General features: G+C 36.6%; 1 protein-coding gene across 1 annotated transcript in view; it reads left to right on the plus strand.

The window, feature by feature from the left end:
- The first annotated feature begins 2,014 nt into the window (after positions 1-2,014).
- LOC129211951 (connector enhancer of kinase suppressor of ras 2-like) overlaps positions 2,015-26,071 on the plus strand; it is a 209,535-nt gene continuing 185,478 nt past the window's right edge. Inside the window, exon 1 of the mRNA XM_054839775.1 lies at positions 2,015-2,088. Coding sequence (XP_054695750.1) covers positions 2,022-2,088 — 67 coding nt within the window. The 5' untranslated portion in view covers positions 2,015-2,021. The remainder of the gene's footprint in view (positions 2,089-26,071) is intronic.

Consider the following 26,071-nt stretch of genomic DNA (forward strand, 5'->3'; position numbering starts at 1 on the left):
ATAAAAAAAAAAAAGTCTGCCCAGTCAAGCACGGGTAGGAAATGTGAGACAAAAGGACATTAACAGAATGTCTGTCAAATTGCAGGAATTAGGGAAATAGTCCAAACAATCATGAATGAAGATTATTTCATGTAATTGTGTCCAAATACTAAATTCATACACAACATAGCTTATCTCAAATTCTTCCAAGCTTGTATTGAACTTAAAAGAATTTACAAGAGATAATAATTTTGTGAAAATAATTTTAAGAAACCATAGCCTCGAAACAAACAGCTTGTACAGTTTCCAACAGCTAACAGAAATATTTATTCTGAGTATCTCAATTCCAGTTCACTATTGCCTAGAAAGAGTATTGTGAATTTGAAATCTTTGTCTTTATTATGTCCATTGCAAACAGCTATTTAGACAGAACTAAAGCTACTGAAAGTGGTCTCCCAAAACTTGTAGAGGAAGCTGATATGCTGTTCAGCTGGAAACAGCCTTCTTGAAGGAGAATTGATGTGAATCTTTTTGTAAAGAAGATCTGTGCTCTGAGCACTCAAAATACATCATAGAATACTAATCACACTACTTCCCAAAGCGAAAGAAAAATAAAAAAGGATAGAGTGCATCACTGAACTGAGAATGGCACATCTCTTTGGAGACATTTTGGAGGGGAAATAAAGGACGCTGGTCTACATCCTTATCTATATAGACTTAAAGAACCCTGAAACAGTATAGCATAAATACTCCATTTGTATTTTATGTTCCCCATATGAGAAAGAAAGGATAGATCTCAGCCTGGGCAAATTAACACAGGTCTAGTGGAGTGAGGGAGACATGGTAACAGTATTATCTTCTCACCCTAATGTGCTGGTGGAACCTGGAGCAGTGCAGGAAGAAAAGGCACAGATGAAAGATTACTGACAAGAAAGGTGGAACTGCTTTGTTCTGTCTTTTTTTCTCCTGGAATCTGAGTTTCTCCCCCTAAAATAAAATAGTGGGGCTGCATATCTCAGACAATGGATCAAACAGAAAGCACGCACCTCTTCAACCACATGATGCAGAACACGTGCTGCATGGGGTGCAAAGAGTGAGTCACAAAAGGGTCCAAAAAGCACTCTTTGGCACATCTCCTTAAAATGTTCTTCCTTCATCTTATGGAAGGTTAGTAAACTTCAGTATTAGAATATTTAAAACATATTTTTTCTCCCTAACAAAAGAGAGAGACTGACTAATGGTCCCAATGCTTTGAATCAAAATACTTGTCTATATTAAAGCGCTGTAGTAGTAAAAATTGACTCTTTGATGCTGTCATTCTTTCACTATAAAATGAGAAGCACATAGGAGGAAATATACTGGCTCTGCATGTGGCCAGAAAAAAGAGTTTTGTTCCAATAGTTTTTTTCTTGGGTAAGACTTTTTATACTGTGTTTGACATTCTGAATTACATGATTACATAGTGTAAGACTCCAGCAACATTTTGTATTGTAAAGATGGAGATGCTCAGCATTTTGCCAGATGCCAAGTGATATTCTGATATTTCTATCTTCTCTTTAAACTGAGTGACAGTCAGCATATTCACAATGAAGCCAAGACAATCTGCTATCAAGTTACAGTAGTGATATTTTCCCTGATGAAGATCCCAGAGCTCATTGGAATAAAGCTCCTTAAAACTCAGTGTCTGGAATAGCTCCAGCTTGAATTGCTCTCTGTGTAATATAATTTTATATTTGTGCCAGTCTAATAAGTAGATCACTGGGTAGAGGCTTTTGTAAGTAAGTCTATACGTACTGCACCATTTCCTGGCTCTGTGCTCCAGCGTGTTGCAGGCTGTGTGCAGTGGGGGAGGTGCCAGAGCTGATCAAGCAGTGTAATTTTATACATTACTGAATCAGTGCAGGAGAAACCTGGAGGGACAAAGCATCATCTTCTCTTTGGACTGCACTGTAAAATCCTACAGCTCTCTTAGCCCAGCCATGCTCTCTGATAGATTTTTTCTCTCCTTTTTCTGATTTTGGTGTGAATGATAAAGTGATCTGATGATGGCTCTCGTTATGGAACCTATTAGCAAGTGGACGCCCAAGCAAGTAGTGGATTGGATGAAAGGTATGATCATTTATTACCATGTATTGTTTGTACTTTGGATCCTTGCAATTTACATATCTGGTCTTGTATTCTTTGTTTTGGGAAGAGTTTATTCAGTTCTAATAATCCATATGCTGCTTTGCACAGTAGTTTTTAAGACACGACTGGAGAGAGGCTGCTTAAGCTGTGCAGCATGTTGTTGGAATTTCTGCCGAGCACTGAGTAGGGCTCAAATGCATTTGTTGGTAAATGCAGACATAAAGTGTTTGTGTCTCATGGCTCCATTATGCATCGCACGGTGTAATGTTATGATGTTTGGTTGCTTTAAATTTGCCCTCATTAGGTCTGTTTTGCTCATATCAGGTGATCTGATGCAGTGGCTGTGCAGCACTTGTGTGTAGTTTAGGGTACCACAAGGAGCACAAGGTGTCACTGACTGGACTGAGGAATTCTGCTCCTTTAGTGACATGTCCTGATTCATTCAGGCTTCCCAGCCGCTCTTGCTCGTGCTGCTGTTGTGTCTAATGCACCCGTGTCCCTGTCCGTCGCCGGTACCGTGGACAGTGCAGCCCGCGCCGTGCGTGGGGCATGTGAGGGGGAACGCGCAGGGCTGAGCACGGCTTTGCTGGGGAAACTCTTCCCGATAACTTGACAGGAATGATGATTTCCCTGCACGTTCGCAGTTTCACAACACAGCCATAAGCTGTGACATGTTTTGCTTTACAATACTCGGCTGTGCTGCAAACAGATTGGGTTGGATGGGAGGGTGGAGAATCGTTTGTGATGATAAGTGTTTTAAATTTCTTCAGAGTGGGGAAAAATGTATTTCCACAGTAGGATGCATTAGTGTTGTTATACATTGCTTCTGATGAGCTGTCTGCCTTAGAGACAAATCATTTCTGCTACAAGGGATCTCCATTATATAAGGAGAAGAGGTGCAAATTTTGTTTGTACATTACTCATGGAAATAATTTCTGTAATGTGATTACTGAACTTATTGGAGGGTTGAATTGGATGCCCACTATAATATCCCTAAAGCTTTCAAAGTATTATCATTAATAAGGGAATGGTTCTGATTTCATTTTGCTGAGATACATCTCCATACTTAACTGAAAGTGGGCTGTTTAGGTGCTCATCAGACACATTACAGTTACAAGCAAACTATTCTTTTAGGACCATACAGCATTATGAAGCAAATGGTATCTAGAGGAATGTATGTAGTTTGTGAACTCAGGTTAATTGGGAGGTCTTAAGCAGGTCATCGGGATGGATCCTGAAACCATTAGATAGAGGATTGATTCCCATACTTCAATGTCATTACTTGAAATCAAATCCTAATGTACGTGCAGAGGAGAGTTTTCTGATCCACACCTTTACCTTCAGTACATAAAAGATTTAAAAAGGGGACAGATCGTTATGCTATTTTAACTCATGACTGGAATTATAATGTAAATCAAATATCAAAGTGTGTATAATACTTGTTGCTAAATTTAAAAATGCTTCCTGCTACTTTTTTACCCTTTTTGACGTAAACTAATTACATCTTAGGTACCATTTATCCATAACATGTGTAGTGCATACCATGGGAAGCAAGAAGGTCATACAAACAAAAGGGTTTTAAATGTATGGTGTTGCCTGGCAGTTAAATTTCTATACAAAGACTGCATACTGCATCCACAGGGATGTCTGGAGTAGACAGTATTGTCAGTTGTGTGCTCTGGGCTTAAGCATAAGTAAGTATAATGCAACGAACACCAAAGTATTTACAAGACAGGCATTTTCCTTGGTAACATGAGTGCTACAGATCCCCAAACATTAAAGCTGCACATTTGCCTGTTTCTACCATGCTAACATTACAAGTCCCTTTTTTATCTCGGTGTTTACCTTTATAAATGCATACTTCAATTGTAGCCAAAGAAAAGACCTAACACACACAAATGGAAGCATACCAGAATTAGTTTAAAACTACTTGCGAATACCTTACTTTACAAAAATTGCCCAATTGTGGCCACTGTTTGCCTGTATTTTACATTTATTCTGTATGTCAGCTCGATTAGCTATAGTCATTCTGCTAAATAGCTATTAATGCATTAGAGAGGTTGAAGGTCTACACGGGTAGTAATATTCAAGTGATAAGGTAGCTTTTACGTATGTCTTCTATACTGAAGGGTACACTTCTCTGACAGCGTTAAAAGATACAGTAAAGACATTTTAGAAAAATTACCCCACTATGAATGTGGAATGTTACCTTTGCTATAAATAAACAATGTAACAAATATTGCAAATGTAATATAACCTATTTTTGGCTTAAAAATATGTAGTCAATTAGCTTTATTCGTAAAGGTTGTAAATTATAACGTTTCATAGGGAAATTATAATAATATGCCTTTTTAAATTGAATTTATCATAATTATTTAAGCTAGAGTAACTTTTAAAAACTGTTAGTAAAGTACACGTCTTGAAATTAACTAGTAGTGAGTACCAGCAACATCAAATACTTGAAAGGAATATGGGAGAAAACCACAAAAATGATGTTAATCATTTGAGACCTGGCTACCCAGAAGGCATCCTGGTTATGGTGTGCTATTATCAGAAGCAGCTGTAGCTTAAGCCCCAACCAAGAGGAGACATCCTTCTGTTCTTTTCCTCCAGGAAATGTTACTTGCCAAAACCCCTAAAAATTGGTAAACTTTAAGGAACATTATTATGACAAGTTGGCATCTTGTATTTATCTACATTTCCTTTCTGAAGGCATTCAACTGGAATTCAATTTGGGAACTGCATCGGATGGTGTGGACAACCTGAAAAGGCCATCCAAGTCTTCAGAAGTTGATTCTTGAGGCTTACGGAGGATCTAGAAGTTAAGACTCTAGATACCTTTGTGTTAAAAAAATTGTCCGTATACAAAAATATTTTGTAAAGTTTAGCAAACACACAGCAGAAGGCACTGTGGTTAAAAAGAAAGCTTTCAAAGGAGCAGAAAACATTAATTGTGAAGATATTTTTATCAACAGTTTCCAGTCACTATTATTTTTTTTCCCAAAATTTCAAAATTTTCCAATTTCTCTATATGGTTTTCACTTCAAAGAATGAGCAAGTATTTCTCCTGGTATGTATCCGTTTCCTACATAACTCAGATGTTTTCCTGGGGATATGTACTATGGACCCAAAAGGTACTTTAAGAGAAAGAACTTTGCCTTGCTCAAATTCCATTGTGGCACTGTTGGAAAACAAATATTACCCATAAAGCTTGCAAATCCATTAAGAATCAGAGTAGTTTTCAAACTTAGTCAATTTTTCCTTTGATTAATTTTAACATACTAACATGAGTAAATGACAAACTACACTTCAATATTTACATCTGTAATGCTTCTACCTGGAGACTTGGAATGCTTTTTGGCCCAGGAACCCCTGCACTTACTGTAAAACTTGGTGACACTTTGTGGTTGCAAACACATCATCAGAGTGAGCACTCCTAAACCAAAGGCCGTCTATTTTTATAGGTATGCATACACTGTAGGAGATAATCCTGTACAGAATTTGGGGGGTTTTGAGGGGGGCAGAGGGGAGGTATGTTGTCTCCTGACTCTTATTTGCACTTAGAATTAATAAAGGCACGATACTTTGTGTTTTCATTGTAAGTAGAATCTAAAGGTTTTCTCTGTACTTTTACAAGTAACAGCATTTAAGATTTTGTACTTCTTAAGTGAAGCAGTTTACAAGTATGTCATTTAAAACGTGAACTCATTTACAGTGAAGTGACACCTGTGCCCAGGTAAATCCCAACTTTTCAAAACAATCCAATGAAGTGAAATGAAATACAATGCAATAAATACAACTGTGGTTTTTGGAGAATGGAATGTTATTAAACAGCTGAAAATTAAATAGGAAACCAGTTATTTCTTAAGTACCTGTAAGTAATAACTCCACATGGAGTCAGTTATTCAAAGTCTTGGGGACTGACAGCAAGGTTTGTCTGCCAAAATAGCCTGCAGTGGAGGGTTCTCTCATAATGAATGCTCAGCTTCAGATACTCATTTCACAACTGCAACTGATTTTTTCCCCTTTAAATCTAGAATTTCTCCACTCTCAACAGGAGATGCAGACATGAAAAAATAAAAATTAATTCAGTTGGTAAACTGATTAACTGTGCTGCACTGATCCTGTGCAGAATAATTATATGTTTAGCTGAAGAGTTTTCCTTAGCATGTAATTCCCTGATTTCAAGCTGGCTCATAAAAGAGAAAGGAAGGGAGGGAGGGGGGAGCTGAGAGCAGGGAAGCTGATGACGTGAGTGGACTTGTTAGCATTCATGTCACGCACAGCTCCGGCAAACCCCCTCTCAGTCTTTTGCTTTTCATTAGATCACTACCTGTTCTGTAGCAATATGTCATAACCAGGGAGTCTCCTCTATTTACAGAACGTAATACATAAAATCTTAGAGCATAGTGGAGAGACAGCTAAATATTATGATCTACTGCAAAAGCAGCCTTGTAGGTACTGAGCTGGATGATGCTTAGCTTTCTCGATCCCCCTTCATGACCTTAGAATTCCATAATGCAAGAACTCAACTTCACAAGATACAATTTGAAACTTGAGTAGATAATGCAGGTCATATCTTATTTAGAAAAATGTAGGGTTTATAACATCTTTTCAGTTATTTCTGAAGACAAATAGGTTTGGAAGAGAACTGAGAACCACAAATACAGATGCCCTCAGAATTAACATTGAGTTTTCAAGCAGTTCTAAAGTAAAGGTTTCATTGTTTTCTTTCTACTCTCACCAATTTCAAAACCGAAACAAGTGATTTACGTTTGTGGCTCCCCCTCAGATTACTGTGTTACACTACTACCACATTTCCAGTTGTTGCTAGGAAGTCACTGAATCAGAATTGTCTGCAATTCCTCTCTGATTCCTCTTACAAGTTTCAGATTGGAACACTTTTTAGTAATAAATTTTGGCAACAACTACTCTGTTGAGTGTTGTAAACATTTGCTTTAAAAGGATCAGAAGAGCACTCCTCAAAGTTGACTGCTTTGCAATAGAAGTGGTTAAGATCAGATTTCAAGAAGCAGGTTCCCAGTATTAGGTACAGTTTAGTGTTGTAATTAGCTGTCTGGGCAGGTTTGGCTATTTCCTTTGTAGGAGGTTTTGGACACAACTATGAAGAGCTCAAACATCCCTCTGGAACTGCTTATGTACCCAGCTTGTCCACAGCAGAATGGCTTAATGTCTTCTCAAGCCTTCTGCCAACTCAGACAAGATCTTGGGATGGTTTCTTGCATGTGTATGACCCTCATCTTTGAAATGTGAAACAATCCCAAAGAGATTATAGGTTTAGCTTCTTCTTTCTGCCTATTTCATGGTTTATATTTTCCAGAATACCCATGCGAGAAGGCTATCCTAGCTGCAGACATAGGTAGATGCATGGGATGAATCTACATTTCAAATATTCTGAGAACTAATGTCAATGGGAAGACTGGATTAGGGGGTGACTACAACTTATTAGGAGACAATATGAAAAAATCCTACACAAACTGTAATCTAAAAGTTCAGGATTTCAGCTCACTGTCTCTTGGAAAGGAAGTCTAGCACAGGTGAGTTGCTCTCTCATGATGAATAAATATGATATGACGATACATTTGATTTTGCTTTATTGTCTTTCCTTTAATTTTTTACTTTATCTTTAATTTTTTAATTTTATCTTCCATTGTCTTGATTTTCTTTAAATTATTTTTATTGTCATTTTCTTCTAAAATATTTGCATATCATATATTTATAAAAGTTATTGACCAAAAGACCTGGCAAGTATGTCATGTTTTTGCTATCACCTACTGTACACATGGGAAGTGAAAGGAGATGCAGTCAATATTGACTATAAACTGTGAGTAATAAAGGTATATGTATAATGTTTAGACATAGCAAGAAAAAATACTCAACTCTAGTGACAGCCTAGCAAAAGCAAGTCAGAGACAAAGTACTCAAGATCAAATCTGTTCCAAATGTCTAAAGTTCAAAAATCTTAATATTGTATTTTATAAGAAGCCAACGGCATAGCCTCCTGAGAGCAGCAGACATGGTAGTCATCAGTTTCAGCACCAGAAGCAAATATATACCTGTTCCACTTTTACTAACACTTTACAAAAGCCTCATTCCTCTCAACCTAAGAGGTTAAGATATCATACAGAGCTCAGAAGACTGTTGGGATAACTAAGACCCAGTACCCTCAAGGTGTTAACTATCATCACTTTTAATTCAACCTGCGTACTACTCGCAGCCTGGACAGACAGCAAAACACTTTGCTGCGTCCATTACTCCATTTTCTGCCTTCCCAGTAACCATACAGCCATATTTAGTGGCATGGCAAGCTGACCTACAAGCTGAGTAGAGGATTGTACAAAGACCTCCATATAGCAAATCTAGCTGTATTATTCTATGGAAATTATTTGGCCGAGGTATTTCTGCATCCCTACCTCTATTATTTCATTTTTACTAGCACCTTTTTGAGGACCAATTAGAAACTGGTCTATGTATCTTCCAAGAACTGACTGGATTAGCACTATCTCCACAAAAGGTTTCAGAAACATTTAGCAGTTTAATGGTCTATATTTATTATCTAGAGATTTAGGAATATATTCTAAAATTTCCCTGTCTATAAAGCAGATACATTCAGACCTTTTAAAGAAATGTAATTCTGCTTGCAGAGAAAAGTGTGAACTGAATGAATGTCTCTCAAGTCACATTTATCAAGTGTAACTAATCTTCCAGTTCATTATGTAAAAAAAATTATTGTCTTGAACCTTAATATAGGCAGCCAGACACAATTGTCATGCATTGCTGTGTCTTGTAACCTTACCATATGTTCATAAGATACATTATGCAAAATACCCACCTTCAAATTCTGACCACTACAGGGAGAACATGGTGGCAATGCAAATTCAGAAGAGATCAACCTTCTCCAGATCTCCATTATTTCACAATGTATTATATTGGGAAGGAAAATTCAGAATAAATTGGATTCTGTGGATGACACTTTCAGATCACATTAAATGAGGCACTGTTTGTCAAGAAACTGCAAAGATACTGGATCTTGCTGAGCAATAATATACTTTCATGGTTTCTTCCCAGACAAAATCCGGACAACACTTTCTTGTCCTCCTAATTCCTGATACTAATTTTTTCCTTGCTTTGGCAGGAATGACACCAACACATGTACCATAACACTGAGAATTCTGTGTGTAACACCTCAGAGTTACTTTTACAAGCATATAAAATGTATGCTTGTTAGAAAAGTAGCAGAACATCTCACTGTACCAGTATTTCTGGCTACCTAAGTTTGAAAGCAGTTTTAGAAACATTACACTTTGCAAAAAAATACATTATGAATAGCATTTTTTGCATGCCAAAAAACCACTCTCTAGATGGTGGAGTGTCAGGCAAAGTTCCATTCCAATTCCCATGTGTCAACACCAGTGGGAAGGCAGCTGCGTGCTTTCTGGGTCTGTCCTGAAGGTCATCTCCTAAATGTAGACTATGGATCAGATGGACACTTCATGTCCTTGAGTAAAGAAATATTCTTACCTAATGAAATTTCCATGCATCTCTTTCTGACAGGTTTAATGTCTTGCATTTCTATTTGTAATGAAGGAAAAAATGCATGAGGCACACTAAATATTACAATGCTTGCATATGCCAGGAAAGTAAAAAGTATGTTACAGTTTGTCCTGAGGTGTTTTGCAAAATTGTTTTAACACCTACAAAGGTTTAAAAGCTAAAAAGGAAAGAATTTATCCTTTTAATGCCATTCTTTCTGAGAACAGATATCCTGCCGTGCTGACAGAAATGGAGGTTGTAGTTCTGCTGGTGAAATTAATGACACTGATGATATTAAATGAAGCATTGTACTTAATAAACTACAGTAGCATAGAGTATTGCTGAGCAATAATATACATTCAGCCTGTCCCCCAGAATAATTTTGTAGATATCTTCTAAATACTACTTTTGTAGTTTAGGTTTTTTACTAAACATGAAACTTTCCCCCCTTCCCTTACGCCATTATAGTGATGACAGATGAGTCGGAAAGATGGAGCTTAGTGAGCTATTATTATAGGATTCAGAGAGAGGAAAAAATTATAAGGTTGTATTTGTGAAAAGCTCTAGTGATGAATCAGAATGAAATTATTTCTGATTAACTAATACTTAAACGGCTCCCAGCAAGTATCCTTGTTGACCTTCTATAGCGATGCACTCAGAAGAATTTAAGGCCAATGCAATGTTTGGGTTTTCCTACTCAAATTCTCCACCAACCGTTTTCCAGTAAAAATGAATTATAAAAAAATCTGTGGTGTATTTTAGTTATAACGGAGGTGATATGTTTAAAATAAAAATGTAACAGACAGTAATTTTACAATATACGTTCAGCTTTATTCCCTACAAACCTGTCCATCTTTTTCATTCTAAACATCATACAAAGCCTAGAAAAACTCTACGGATTTCAGGAGCTCTTAAGGCAGAAACTGTGTCTTCTATAACTGCACTGAAACTACTACAACTCTAGAAAGGATTGACACATCTGCTTTTTAGTTTACATGGAAAACTACCTCTGTTTAAGTTAAGACAGACAGTAGTGTCATCAGCCTGACAACTCAGACATAGCAATTATCACCTGAATGAAGAGCATGTTATAGCTCTCTCTCTCTACCAGCTTCCCCTGTTCTCTGTTCGTCTCTCTCCTCTTGTTTATTCATATTATTCTCTAGCAGTATGTTTCTTGCCTTTTTCATTATCAGATGGAGAATAAGCATCAGATTGTGAAGTAATTCGTTCATTTAACTTTAAAAAATTCTAGCTCTGGCCTTATATATCTCAGAGAGGGTTGCAGTGATTTGGAAGTGAAATGCATTCAAAAACCAGGAGAAGGTAACGAAGGGAGAGAAATGGGAGCAAAGAGCGGAAGAAACAACGTGGGGATGATAAAATCCTTTCCTTCCCTCTTCTCAGTATTGTCTGATTGGTGTCAGGTCCTGCGTGGGAGTATTTACCACCCTGTAGTACAGAGTTCAGGTGGTATGCTAAACAGAAGGCTCAGCTGCTGTACCATGCTGTCTGTCCTGAAATGCAAATATTTGTACTTTTTCAAAATAACAAAGATGTGTCCATGCTAAGCATTATAGATAACAGAAATCAAGTGACATATATCAGCAAGTTTTGATCTCAAGCTTGGCAAACTAGGAGTGCTTCTGTATGTTGCAATGTGTGCAAGTCCACCAAAATATTCTTTTATAAATAAAGTGTTGCCATTTCGACAGCCTCAGATTAATTTGAGCAAGTTGAAAACCACCTGCCTAAGAACCCTAGCACAACTTCTGGTAGCTTTAAGGTGCAGTTGGAAGAGAGCGTATATTGATGTTTCATTGATTCTGCATTAAAACCTACTGTGAATATCCAGGATGCTTCTAATTTCTCTTTCAGACTATGAAATGTTGCTTCCCTGGAAGACACAGGGGAGGTAGTTCAACAATGGTATCTATTTATGAAGTTCTTTGCGATGGATAGGAACATATACTAGATAGAAATATGCTGCAGTGGCACATTCCTAAAACCAGGAAAGACATATGTAGGCATCTGTTACTGACCACTTAGCATGAACAATGAGCTCATAATGAAAATGTCCTAAACTACGGAACACTAAGGAGAGATTTTAATTGCCTGTTGTCAAGAGATTTTAATTGTTTATTGCCAAGCCACATTGAGAATTTTCCTTAGCTATACAGAAAACAACTTTATGGTTTACAGAGGAAACAGATACTCAAAGCAGAGAAAAAACACTTTGAGCCTTGCATTTGAATCATATAGTTGGAGAGAACAGGTAGAGTAATGTAAGAGAAGTTCAGAACTAATAAAGAAGTTTAGAATTCTCACTACTTGAATGTCATATAAAAACAAATGGATCCACTTCGTGCAGTAGCTCAGAGGTGCTGTATTTCCAAAAATAAACTTTGGAGACTGAAGAGAACTAGTGAATAATCTATCAAAAATACAACAAATAATTATCTAAGTAATAAAACAGAGAAATCATAATGATAAATATACAGGAAATTTTCACACAGGAAATAAAAAGGCAGATAACGTTAAAGGATAACTTTAATTATAATTTTCTTCAAAAAATGGAGGAAAGACTTCTTGAGACTTTCAAAACTGGACTTAAAAACACTAGAAAATGTGCTAAGAAAACCGTCATGCACTGAAAGAAGGATACACGGGGGCATCTTACCAGCTATTTCCTGTTTCTCTGATAATTGTCAGGACAAATTATCACTAGCTTTTGTGGTAGCAGCAGAAATCATTATTTGCATATATGCAATGAGGAAATACTTTAACTGGAGACCGAATTGCTCAAATGATCATTCAACAAAAGTGTTTTAATTCAATCTCTGAATCATTCCAAAAGCCATCAATATCACTTAGAATGTTAAAAAAAGTTTTCCTATTCCATATGTATTGTGGGCTGCTCTTTGCATCTTCTCTCCATGCTTAAGTTCCATAAATTTTACATATCTAAAGGTAGTTCTGTAGTTATTTCATTAATAAGGTCTCCTTTATGAGGTCCTCTAGTGTCCAAGTAGCATGCTTTATTCTTACAATATTTTGTATATTTCCATTTTCTTTCATGAACAACTTTTTCAATGAAAGGATGTTGATATATAAGGAATTCTGGCATTTCAAATTAATTCATTCCACATAACCTTTGGCATTTTTTCAAAGGCATTGGTTTTCAGAGGCATTTAAGTATCCCATTAATGTCTTTGATAGGTCTCCAGCTTCCACGTCATACATCCAGGCAGAAATTCCATGGGAACCAAAGCTGTCTAGATCTTCTGTGTAAAGTCAGATTGGCCTGCTGATTGCAGGGTGTACAAACTGTTTCACCCCAGTGTTTTTTTCTTTCTTTTACCATCTAATGTCATACTTGATTTGAATTGCTGGAATTCTCATAAAATTTATTCTTTCCAATATCATTAACATCCCATTTTTTTGAGGGAAAATGATGGATAATATTTCATTTTTTGCTTGTGAACTGGTAAGCTGTCATAAAAAAGGACAATGTCACCAGCAAAATTAAACCTTATAGCATACTGTTACGCCATGTTAATGCTGTCCTGGAACAGTTTGTGTTTGTTCTTGTAATGAAGCAAACAACAATGGTGAAAGAGCAGAAGCGAATAAATTGCATCTATGGTTAACCCTGGTAGGTGTTCATGCAAGCTTCAGTTAACATTATCTGTGCAAGCCACACCTTGGACTACTGTCCTCATGCTGTTAAGAAAGTTTCATCAAGATGATGAAGAGAAGGCCACAATTATATACAAAATTCATAAATTACATAAAACACTACCATAATTATCATAATTTTGTAGCAGTTCGAGATATACCAGCATGAATTATGATGTGTCTATCAGACCATCACTAATTCTTATGGAGCCAATGGCTTTCTCTACTCCACAGCTACCATCCCCAAAACATGATAACGAAGGTCCATGACTAAGCATTCCCTTAATGATAACAGAATTTGTATTTTTTGGTTTTAATGCAGAGAAAGAACACAGATTTCTCAGAAAAAAAGAACCATTTAGTGTATAAATTAAACTATTGGCCAGCTTCTTACTCTCAAAAAGTATATTTTGAAACAGGAACTGTGATTCTTTGGAGAGTTAAAAATAAACAAGGTTTCTTCATTACATCCAAGAAGTACAGAGGAGTGTGAAGGTGAGCTTATTTCACGTTATTTCGGTCTGAAGGTCATCTTACCACTTTGTGTAGGCAAGATTATTCAGTAAACTTGATTTACATGTCTAGATGACTAATTGTGCTCTGAGATAAATTCATGTGATGCCTCAAAATATTGGAAATTCCGTATTTGAAGAAAGCATGTGGTCTTCCTGTAAGGTCCATCCCACAACCTCTTTATCTGTAATAATCTTAGGAAAGGGGCATTATCTGAGATTTCTACTGAAAAATTATAAATCCAGTAGTATTTATAGACTATGAATGCACTATCATTTGTGTTGTTTTCAACCTGAATGACTGTTAATACCACTTGTACAGTAAAACAGAACAAGAAGAGCATGTTTTCTGCAACAGATATCCTAAAGCTAACTAAAGTTGAGCTCATAGTGAATCTTGCATACAGGTAGACCTGGTCCACAAGTCAGTCTAGTAAATGAGAGACAACTATGTAAAAATAAATCCATTATTACAGTGTAGCATTCTTTATACAGGAGTGTCTGTATATCTTGCAGACTGGCTGTTCTGGGTAAGGTAATAAAAATGATCACGCAGTATAATTAGGAAATATTCTCGAGAGACACTTTAGATCACAGTACAGTCATGCACTGGTATATTCTCCTTCTTTGATTTAAAATTTATAGTGATCTACCAAGAGTTCTCTTGATAGAACCAACTAGCAGCTAGAAAAAAGGCAGTATTTATTAAAGCCATGCTTATTTCCATTGTTCATTATCTCCCATTTTGCCTCTGTGCAATTTCTGATTCCAGCTCCTGTGTTTTAACTCATTGGTTTGACTCTAAAAATCAATAAATGCTTACAGACAAGGAGGATGCTAACAGGAGTTGAAAAAAACCTACCTAGAAATCCGTTGAAAGAAGACATAGTAGTCTAATGCAGGTAAGGGCAAATGCAGGTGTAACCTCTGATAAAAAATACATAGGCAATTACACAATTGCAATTGTTAATGAAAGTGAAGAGTACTCCTTTTATACAGATGCACTGGCACTGGCTTGAAGAGACATCAAATTGGAAATGTATACACTAATATGAAGATAAATATGTCTATGATTCAGAAAATGACCATTTTTCTAAATTTGTATTAAACCAAGTCATCAGGGTGACATTTCCATTTTTTTGCTGATGAAAGTACATGGTCATGTGATCTAAACTGAGATTCCAACAGACTGAGGTCACAGGAAGCAGTCAAAATTATTTGAAAAACAGTGTTAAAACTTGTACCCTCATCTACTGCTATTGAAAGCTAGAAGGTAGCTTGCACTGTAAGTGTAGGATCATTATTAGCATCCTGCTGCTTGTTATAGTCTTTTCATTTTCAGATCAAAACCTGGGACAAAGCAATATTTACAATCAGAGAGTAATGGCCACCTTATATACACTGTGGACTGTTAACTTTTTTTAGGCTCTGGTGTCTCCCATATAGCAGTATTTCAACACAAAATTCTGCTGTTGCGTGGTTTGGGGCATAAAAAGAATGCAGAGTTGGTAGGGATATGGGAGATATGAGAAGTTCAAAGCAAGGATGATGCAGATAAAGGTTCCAAGCTTTACCGATAATAAGTACTTAAAGAGCAACTACTCAAAAGTGACAGAGAGACAAGGTGAAATGCAGAGAAACGACAGTTGTTACTGTTAGCATCTGTAGCACGTGAAAGTTATAAAATTTCTTTTTGGGTGCTTGCACTTTAGAATCACAGTTGTTGTTCCACAGCACAGGGAAATTGCTCCAGGAAAGAAGATCTGGCTAGCAATGCTTCATTGGAGAAATCACATCTTCAAGATGGAAGTGTGTTTCTGCACAGATATAGCCCGTTAATCAAGGGAAAAATTTGAAGCCTCTTACTCATCATATTTGCTGTGTTTGGATTTGAAGTGATGAGAATTAAAATAATGATCTTGACTATTATTATTAAGTAACATGAAATGGTTCATCTAAAGGAATAAATATGATCAGGCCTGTGAAGGTTCAGACATCTGGTACAAGCATATGGGTTGGGAATCATTAGCTACTTGTTACAAAAATACAACAACAATGTCTTTTTAATGATAGAATTGAGGTCTTCAGGAAGACTGCTCCATGTGCTTTCCTATTGAATGAAAGCTCCTTACTGTCCCTGTTACGCCTCGCAGCTCCCCGAAAGCATATGTAATGCTTGTCAAGTTACTGAGTTTACTTATCTTGAAACACATCCAAAGTAGAAAATAACTCACATATCTATTGTCAAAACTAATTTTCAGAAAATGTTTTATGTTGCATTGATTTTTCTGTGGTACATTGTCTTCTCTTTTAAATGTGCATATGTTGTGGATTCATATTCCACTGCAATGTCAAGGCTTGGTAGGAATTTACTCAGTAGGAATGTCCTGATATAAGACTTGGAACAAATGCTAAAGTGTATTACTTAGAAGGTGGAAGTGAGTATGTGACATAATGTACAACCACTGTATTTTGTATGGTCCATCAAGAAGTCTAGTGAAGAGGGGAAAAGACAAATGAGGTAAGTAATAATTCTGCATGGTCCCTGAGCCTTCCCTGCTAACTTGAGTCACTCCTGTGGCTGTCCTTTCCACTCCTTGTGCACTTAGAGAGCAACCTGTTTTGCTGAAGTAATATAATAACCTCTTATTACGAGAATGTGCAGCATAACATGATGAATCTTGATTCAGTAATACGTATATCTGATGATTTTTCACCTAATGATACTGTGTTGCATTATCCCCAAGCCATGATGGAGAACCTTTTTCTTGTCCAAGACCAAACAACCTTTACAGATCTCTTTGGTAGGTCACATACTAATTCATGCCCAAGTATCAACCAGGAATCATATACGGAGACAAAATCACGTACTCCGGTCATCATAAGCCAAGTATTTTGTGAACCAGAGCCTATGGGAAAATATAATATTAATTCTCTGATCCTTTTTTTTTGTGTATTTTGATTTCATCTTTGATTCTGTTAAGCTAAAACATCTTCACAATTTATTCAACAAATATGACTTGCTGCAATCTTCTTTATGCTAGTAATTTAAGAAAAAAAGCCTTGGGCTGCATAGCATTATTAACATTGAGAATGCCTGCTGTTTCTCAGGTAGCTGTCAGTTCAGCATAAGGAAATAGCTAATTATTTTAAGCAGGTCAGTCAGGAAGAAATCTGAAATTCTATACAGCAGTTAGAAATCAGTGTCCATTGACTTTAGCTGAAATTCGCCACTGCAGAAATATGCGGCTGAAAAAGAATCTATTGGTAAAAATACATACTGCCAATATTTAACAATCATATCGGGCTTGAAATTAAAGTAATGCATGCAAATTAACTCCTTGATTTGCATTAGGATGAGGCTGAGAAGGATGGTGAAGGAAACAAGATGTGAGTAACAGAAAATAATCAAAAGTATGTGGGTAGATATCCTCTTTCTTGATATAACAAAGTTTTTCTGCAAGAAGAGTGGATAAGAATTATAGAAAGCTTCTCAGGCACTGGGCGAGAAATCCTAAGTAATTATACTATGATATATTCTGTATTTTCATAAAATATTTATTAATTTAAAAAGGTTTAAATTACACTTGGGGGTGTCAAATCCTTTGGAATTCAAAGGCATTTAAATACTACAGTCTATTTACTTATGTTAAAGAAACACTGCTAGAATAAAGAATAAGAAAAATCTATAAAAACATTAATTTCCTGTATCATGTGGTGCCAAAACAAATTTTAATAAAGTGAGATACTTTATTATCCAGTCTACTTTTTCCAGTGTTAAATGCTTAGCTTTGATATTTCATTTATTTTGAAGGATGCAACAGGTTAGACGATTGCACTTTGCAGCAGTTACAATGGACTTTTTAGAAATGACGGTATATATTTAGGAAAAAAACCACTTATATGTATATGATGCCTCATTCTCCTATTACTCCTGCCAATATAAATCACAGGTACATTTTCACTATGAATCACTGCATCCAACTGTTAATGGATTTATGCTGCATTGCTTACAAAAACTGCTTACAAAACCAATCTGATTTAGAAACAAAAAGAATTCTTTCTTACTAAATGTGAAGGAAAGGAAAATATCACATTGGATAATTAAAACTACTTTATTCACCTGCAGGTAACATCAACAGCATGTGGACTGAATGGTCCAGTCAATGGGACTATTTCCAGAATACTATTTAGTATATTATTGTGTCTAGGAACAAACAAACGCAACGAATCAATAGTGTTTGGTGGAACTGAAGTGCCCCAATGGCAAAGGCACTTTTTTATCTTTGGATAAAAAGAGCTAAGGTAAAATTTGTAGACTTGCTGAGCTAAAAACCGTGTTGGCTCTGTGAACCTAAAAAGCTCTTGTGGAGATCATTTGTCTGTTCCCGTGTACCTCCAGACACCTATAGGCTTAGCTTGGCTGTAATCCCATAACTGATTTGAGCAGAAATTCCTTGACTCCAGCAAACTCTCATTTAATAGTGGTTTTACAGTTTTACTAAATTTTTTTTCAGCTACATTAGTTCACATTTTCACTGCTTCAAAAGAAGAGTCAGATCCTCAGAGCTAAACCTGCATGTTAAACTATGCATTAGACATATGCTTTTGTTATTTAAATATATACTACCTGAACATTCCTCTTAGAAAGAATAACCTCATTTTTCTTTTGAGTGTATAAATGGTGTTTTTCAAAAGTAACTACATTCTAAATATGTCTTACATTGCTCCAGTCTCAAAAGAGACGCAGATACAGCAAAAATAGAAAAGCAAATTCAGGTAATAAAAATGATTAACTGTGCTGCATTGATTGTGGCTAGACTGAGTACATGTTTAGTTCAAGGTTCTCCTTAGCACACAGTTCTAACTGTATTCAAGTTGGCTTGAAACAGGAGGGAGAATAGAAAGTACAGCAGGGAAGCTGATGACGTGAAGGAGCTTCTTAACATTCACATCACACAGGGCTCCGGCAAACCCCTTTCAATCTTTGTGCTTTTCATTAAATCACTACCTGCTTTGTAGCAGCTTTTTCAAACAGCGATTCTCTTACATTTACATAACATAAACGCCTGCAATGTGCTAAGTATCACTGTGGGATTGACATGCATACAGACTTCTTTGATGTTATCCTTAACAAAAATTTTACATCAGCTTGAAATTCAGAAAGGAGGAGGAGCAGGCTGAGGAAGACATCAAATAAGACAGATGGACAATTCTGGAACATTGTGTTTGAAAGGCCAACTCCTTTGGAAACATATAGCTGGGTCTTTGCAATATACTTTGTTATCCTGTAGAAAGCATTGGCCTCGAATGTTGATTGTTTTCAAAAACAGACTATGCAAAGATCAAACAAACATCAAAACAAACCAAAAAATCTTTCCTCAACCAGCATGTACACTAAGCTGATAAATGTAGGCACCATGAAGGAGGATTACAGCAAAATGAAGAATCTTCTGCCATAGAACTCCCTGGACCATACAAAAGCTCTAACTCTCATCATCTTTGTCAAAACTCTTTAGTCTTCATTTTTAATATTCCTTTTTTGCAAGGAAATACAGAATTTTTAGACAGAAAATTATTCTAATAGAACAGCACATTTCCTCAGTCAAACTTCCAGTATTCCGTTCTACATGGAGAATCTAACACTTTATCACAGATTCCAACCTTGAATTCTAAAACCTAACCAGGTATTTAATTACAGACTTTTGTACGTTTTGCCTGGGATACCACCCTTGAGATCACAGCAGTAGCTGAAGCCCCCAGGCCACGTGGACGTTGGAGAGAGGACAAATGCGAGATCTGCATGCCTTTTGTGAAGTGGCGCAGTTATGCTGCTGGTAAAATAGAACCAGGAAACTTCATTCTCAGGGCAAGGATATCAAGTTATTTTCATATTTCCAGTGAATGATATTTTTTTATCGCCATTGAGAAGGTGAAAAGAATGGTTTCTTTGAGCATCAATTATGGGCGTGGAACTTCCAGAACTAAAGCCATGGGTAATGTCCAAAATCAATTACTTCAGGGGTACGTTGCTTAATATTGCTAAGAAATTTGCCACTTTTCTCATTCTCTTATTTCCCATATTAAAACATGAAAGTGGAGAACTCTCTGTTCATAACCAGTCCTACACTTAAAAATATTTGTTTTAGCAATTTAATAGAGTAAAACCCCTATGCTTAATTTCTTTTCAGTTCTGCACTGCACAGACTTTTAAGACAAAAAAAATACACTCAGTGTTAGGCATTAACTGAATATGTAAAGTTTGCTCGTTTCTCTCTTGGTACTCTCTGCATTATAGATTTTAATTAGTTCATGAATCTAGAGAAGGCACTCGGTTTTTTGTGTTTCAATTCAAAACAGGCTATGCAGCCTATCTCTTTTTTAATTGAAGAAGTGCATATAATATTTTTTTCCCTTTTGCTGATATATATATATAGGGAAAGACTACCATTTCACAAAGACTACAGCTGTCTACCCTACCATGTGATGATGCCTCTGAGTCATAAGAAAACTCCAGGCAATCCCCTATGTTTCTTCATACGCTTTACGATACCTCTAATCACAGAATAGATTTTATAGGAATTTCCATCACATCTCTCCCTCTTGATTCTATTTTTTCCCGGCTGATGTAATCTCACATATTTCCTTTGCTCTTTGTAGGTAACAGGGGAAAAGAAAAAGAAGAGCGAGAAATTATTCTGACACTTTTTTTCAGGTTTCTACCATTTGTCAGCCCTTCCACTAATGGTTATTACAAAATTAAAAGACATGGTTGGAATGTGGAACAGTAACGCATTACATCTGAGTTACACAATTTTCACTTCAGTTTTGAATTTCTAACCAACAGCTCTATTTTAAGTGTTCCATCAGGAGAAAGTGAGAGCAAGCAATTGCGGGGGGAGGAATAAAATTATAACAAATTTGATTCCATAAGACATTCTTTTTGTTTATTGTACACAGATAGAGCTGCAAGGGTTTGTTTCTCAGTACATTTTGTCTCAGAAGACTGGGTGCTTCAAACACAAGAAAGAGCTTCCCAGCATACTGCCTAAATGCAGACTGATGTTTATGTTCTCTTCCTCAAATGTCTGATCTTGCTCATCCTGAATTCAGTGTCCTAAGGAGTTCAGCTGAAGCTGAATCAATTCTTGCAATCACCAGTTCATAACGATCTTCAGAAATGCACGAAAGTCCAGCCAAAGTCACACAATTTTTCCATTTTCTTGGACCAAGGCAAGAAAGTCATCAAAGGCAAAGTTTGAATGAGAACAGAACCTAATAAAAACATGTGGTTGCTCTGATAGGTAAATACATAAATTATAAATGGGATCTCCACTTTGCAAAAGAGATTGCTATTATGAGCATCATAAAAGCAATACCACAAAGCTCTAGGGAGCAACTAGAGCAGAAATCAATACATGCAGCAAGTGGGCTTTTATGAACGAAGCTGCTAAAAGAAATGACAGAAGGATCAAGAGGGGAGGCACAGATAAACAACTGCTGTACAAAATAACTTCTCTGTACTGTGAATCAGAAAAAAGTGGATTTCAAATAGCAGAGAACACCACCTCTCAGAAATATTACAGTATCTGGCATATCGTAGCTGAACTTCTCCGGCAGTTCTTTTGGACACTTTTTTTGTCCCTACTCATAGATGACAACTACATGGAAGGTCAGTTCAGAAAAAAGGCTGGAATGTACTTTTCTGCATAGATTTTACAGATAAGTCTTTTCCTAAATCTTAAAGGCTCCCAACTGACCATATCATTTATCAATTCCAGAAGAAAAACCAACAGATTTAAAGGTAACCTTCAGTACAATTATAATCCAGTTGTATGCTTTTCTGTGAAACACTGGCTGGGAAAACAATATTGTTTACTTCAAATACATCTGGTGCACTGTTGTGGTCAGTAGCTCTTACTGTGTATCTACAACATCTTCACTGTGGTGTTAATTCTTGAATTAATTAGGCTCAATTAGGAAGATTTACAATTCAAAAAAGTACTGCAGTGGCACAGAGGAGCTGCCTTGCCAGAGCCCAGTAGCTAGGCCCTCACTGCATTGCCAGTGGCTTGCTAGCTTGAGTTTGGAGCATCTGGTTTTCACAGTAGTTTCAGCAGTTGTCGAATAAGCATGTTTATTATTTAGTAATACATTTACCACAAAATATGAACGGTGTCATCCTCAAAAGAGGTTAGGACCGTCTAAGAGAAATACGTCCCAGAAGCTTTTATGACTGCAGTCTTAATGTAAACTGGATCTTTAATTGCCTCATGTTTTGATACAGTCACTGTTATGTAATATATGTGGTCAAATCATCCCATAGCTAACAATAATGACCAAAACTTTTTCTCCCTAACAGCTAACTTTAGCATTTTACAGCCTCCCAATATTTCTTGTTCACATTTAATTTCACAAGTACAATTTGGCCAATTTTCAGAATATAGACTGTATTTTTTTGCATCAGAAATTACCTTTCTCACCAATAGGACTTCGCTCTAAACAAATACCTGTGATTTAATACTCTCTTGTGACATTTGGCTCATCCGCCTAGAAAATTAAGATTGGTTTTGCTTACAACTTAAATTGCCAGTCATCATGTCACCAGTTTGGCAGTTATGATAACTTCTACTGAATTAATTTCCATCTCAGAAAGTCTTTTTTCCTGATTTTTTAAGCTCATTCCTTAGAAAGACTTCTGAAAGAGGCTGCTGGCAAGAATTCAGTAATGCTTCAGACATCAGTGTTTATTTTTTTAAATAAGTTTGTCCTTTAGGAAAAAAAATTGAAGGTACATCTCATTCCTTAAACATTGTAGGTCTAAATGTTAAGTATGACAGCTGAAAGACTTCTCTTTTTTAGTTTTATGCAGTTTAAATTTGAATTTGTTTAAATGGTTCTTGACCAGTTAATTTGTCTTGACAGCTCTCAGGGTCACATTTAGTTTATCCCCATAGGTGCCTTGTTCTGTAGGAGAAAAAACTGCATTTGTCTCATCCACTTGCCTTTGATTTCCATATTTGTGTGAATAACTTCAAAATCATAAGAATCATAAGGAATAGATTAATAAAATGTGGAATAGATTAATACAATGTGAAATAGATTACATAAAATGTTTGTACTTCCCAAAAGTGTTGCCTGAAAGGTCTGTTGATGGGCAAAGGGACCACTGAGTATACCAAATGCTGAAAACTTCTGATGGTATTGCACCCTTAAAGAAGGAACATTTCTTCCTTTACTTTATAACCAGTCTCAAATATTTTCACAGAAATATTTACATTATGGTTATTGGTGAGGGGCTCACTTTGCCTAACAAGATGAAAGTTCAGCGTTGGAGGACATCAAGGGAAAAAAAAAGTCAGAAATCACATGGACTAATAGAAATCCAATTTAAATTTGCATAGGCAGAAAGTGTTATGCTTGCTCTCCAAAAAAATATTGAAACCTCAACTAAGCTATGAGGTCATAGAACACCTTTGAAAAAGAGGTGCATAAAGATAACAACTTCTGATATCACAGCTGTCTGTAAAGTAAAAGCAATCAATAAGTAGAGTTATATGAGCCCAGATATCTCATGAAGCTTGTGACAACAGAAAAAGGGTGACTAGTGGGCTGGGTCCACTAAAGTGACTTTGTAAAAATATATCCATATATTGATTAGAAATAAAACAAAGGGAACTGAAGTTGTTTTACCATTCAAAATGGCAGGGGATTTTTCCTACCATGTATATGGAGTCATTCAGCCACTGCATGCTGCAGCCTTTGCTGTTCCTTTCAGCTGTGTTCTTCGATATACAAAGAAGTATCTTTCCCTAAGACAGCAAACTGCACATCAGCACATGCTATGTAAATCGCCTCCACTTGAAAACCTCTCTCTACATATAGGAATATTCAGCAAATCATCTCTCTTAATAATAGGCATTTACAGCTGCCAAAGAGGCTATTATCGTACAATACCAAAAGACTTCATAGTGGCTGCAAAGAAGAGCCCATAGGTTTGCACGAGTGTCAGTGATATTGGGAAATACGGTCAGGGTAGAACACATATTTTAATTACAAGGCAAAAAAGGGTTTAGCTCATAGCCCTTCCAACAGTTTTCTTTAAAAAACCTCTTCTCCAAGAACCCAGACAGCCAGATACTGTTTCCATCTGTAGATAAGAAAAGCTGTAAATAGGTTTAAGATGTGCGAGTCCCCTGAAACTTAGTGCAGTTAAGGATCTTGCTTACACAGAAAACATGAACTTTAACTCAAGTTCCCACCAGCCTGAATTACACACAAAGTGAACACCTTTCACTTTTAAGCTGGAAGCAAGAGTGAGTGTACTTAATGAAGAACAATCAGTTCATATCAAGTTCACTGCAGCAAGCAAACCATCCAGACTGTATGCCTGCATGTTTTAAGGGCGAAAAAATAGACACTACAGAGGATAGACATATCTGGCATTTTTCCGGAATAAAGAAGTTAGTAAGAACAGTAACATTTGTCAAAAAAAAAAAAAAAAAAGAAAAAGAGAACATTAGATAAGTGTTAAGAATATTAAAAGAAAAAGAAGCAGATGCATAATGCATGACTGGTTAAACTGGCTTAAACAGTGGAACAGTAATCAATAAAATATTGAAAGAGTTGGCTGTAAAGGACAAAAAAAGCAAGATTACATCATGAGGGCAAGATCTCGGCAGTGCACCTAGGGGATCCTAACAGGATCATATTTGCAACTGGAAAAGAACACACATAAGGTTATGCAATTAATGCCTAAAATTATACTGCTGCATTAAGCTATCAGCCTCTGAATTGAGAAAAGAATTATATGCATAAGAGCAAAGGCAACCAAAGAGACAACTGTATTTAATAAAGCAATAATAATAGCTGACAGTATCTCCAGCATAGATTGGTAACTTCTATCAAGACAGAATTTACAGAAACAACTTTCCAGCATTTCAGTCCACTGTCCCTTAGAATGAATCCAGAGCCATCAGGAGAAGCTATCCTAACTCAGAAACAGTTAACAATTGGGAATGAACTGAAGAACTAAAATTAACTCACTAAGGAAAAATGATCTTGATATATTTTATTTCCAGCAGGCACAGTAATTTATATAAAAACTTTAAAATAAGAGGCAGCATGTTAAAAACCACATTAATACTTCAAGGATTTACATGCCACCAACTGTAAATACATGCTGGTTTAAACCAGCTAAAGAGGACTACAGTTTTCACAAGCAGCTACATATCTTCAGGATCAGTTCCTGTGGAAAATCAGCCCTGAAAATGATCTGGATTAGTTTAAACATGCTTAATGGAGTATTTTGACAGTCTAGTTAAGGAAAAACTATGCGTATGCTTCTACCTAGAGATCTGATCGGGGAAGGATGAATAACCTCTGAAAGGGCAAAGAAACATGCTGAAAACATGATGACCCACCTGTATGCTGGGTGGAGTGAGTGCCTCTTCATATGCCACTGCAACACTCAGAATTGCACATCTGACTCTGGACTCAGATCCTAAGTCATTTAGCTCGTTTTGGAATTTTACTTCGTTCTAATGAATCTTTGGGTTTGAGGCCTATTTACAAGCTTTCTGCTATTCGTACTAACACTGAGGGTACCTGATCTTAGTGATGGAAGCATGAAATCTGACAAGGAAAGTCCCTAGGAAATAATATGGTCGTCTTGTTCATTTGTCTAGTACGTTAGTGGAGACAGGGAATTATTGTAGCCACTGATTCAAAAGCGAGAGCTATTAGAGGCAACTGTAATATTTACATAAAATATCAAAGGGAGGAGTGGAAACCCACAAAAGGAGGAAGAGAGGAGGTGGAGCCGATAGAGTCTATGCTGATATTTTGTCAGCTTTCCAGGTAGAGTCAGTGAATGAATTCTGAACAGTCTCAACCTCAGCAGCGAAATGACTCATTGCACTGTCTTCTCTTAAGACTACAGAAAGAAAAGCACGCAGGCTGGCTTTTCAAACATATTTCCATGAGAGATGCTACGCACAAATTATATGAAGACATACCTACTAAACTTCATTTGGATCCTTCAGTCTGACTTGATGAAGTGGATCTGTTTAGATAGCTTTCACAGGTTATTTAAATTCAGTCCAATGGGTTACACATGAAAAGTGCTCGCAATAGCCCTGTCACATCATAGTGGCTCAGCAGCCAGTCTCAAAATGAGGTAGTGGCTAGCAATCAGTAACTTTGTTAGGGCTATATGCCTG

Source organism: Grus americana, chromosome 12, assembly GCF_028858705.1.
Source record: "Grus americana isolate bGruAme1 chromosome 12, bGruAme1.mat, whole genome shotgun sequence".
NCBI lineage: Eukaryota > Metazoa > Chordata > Aves > Gruiformes > Gruidae > Grus > Grus americana.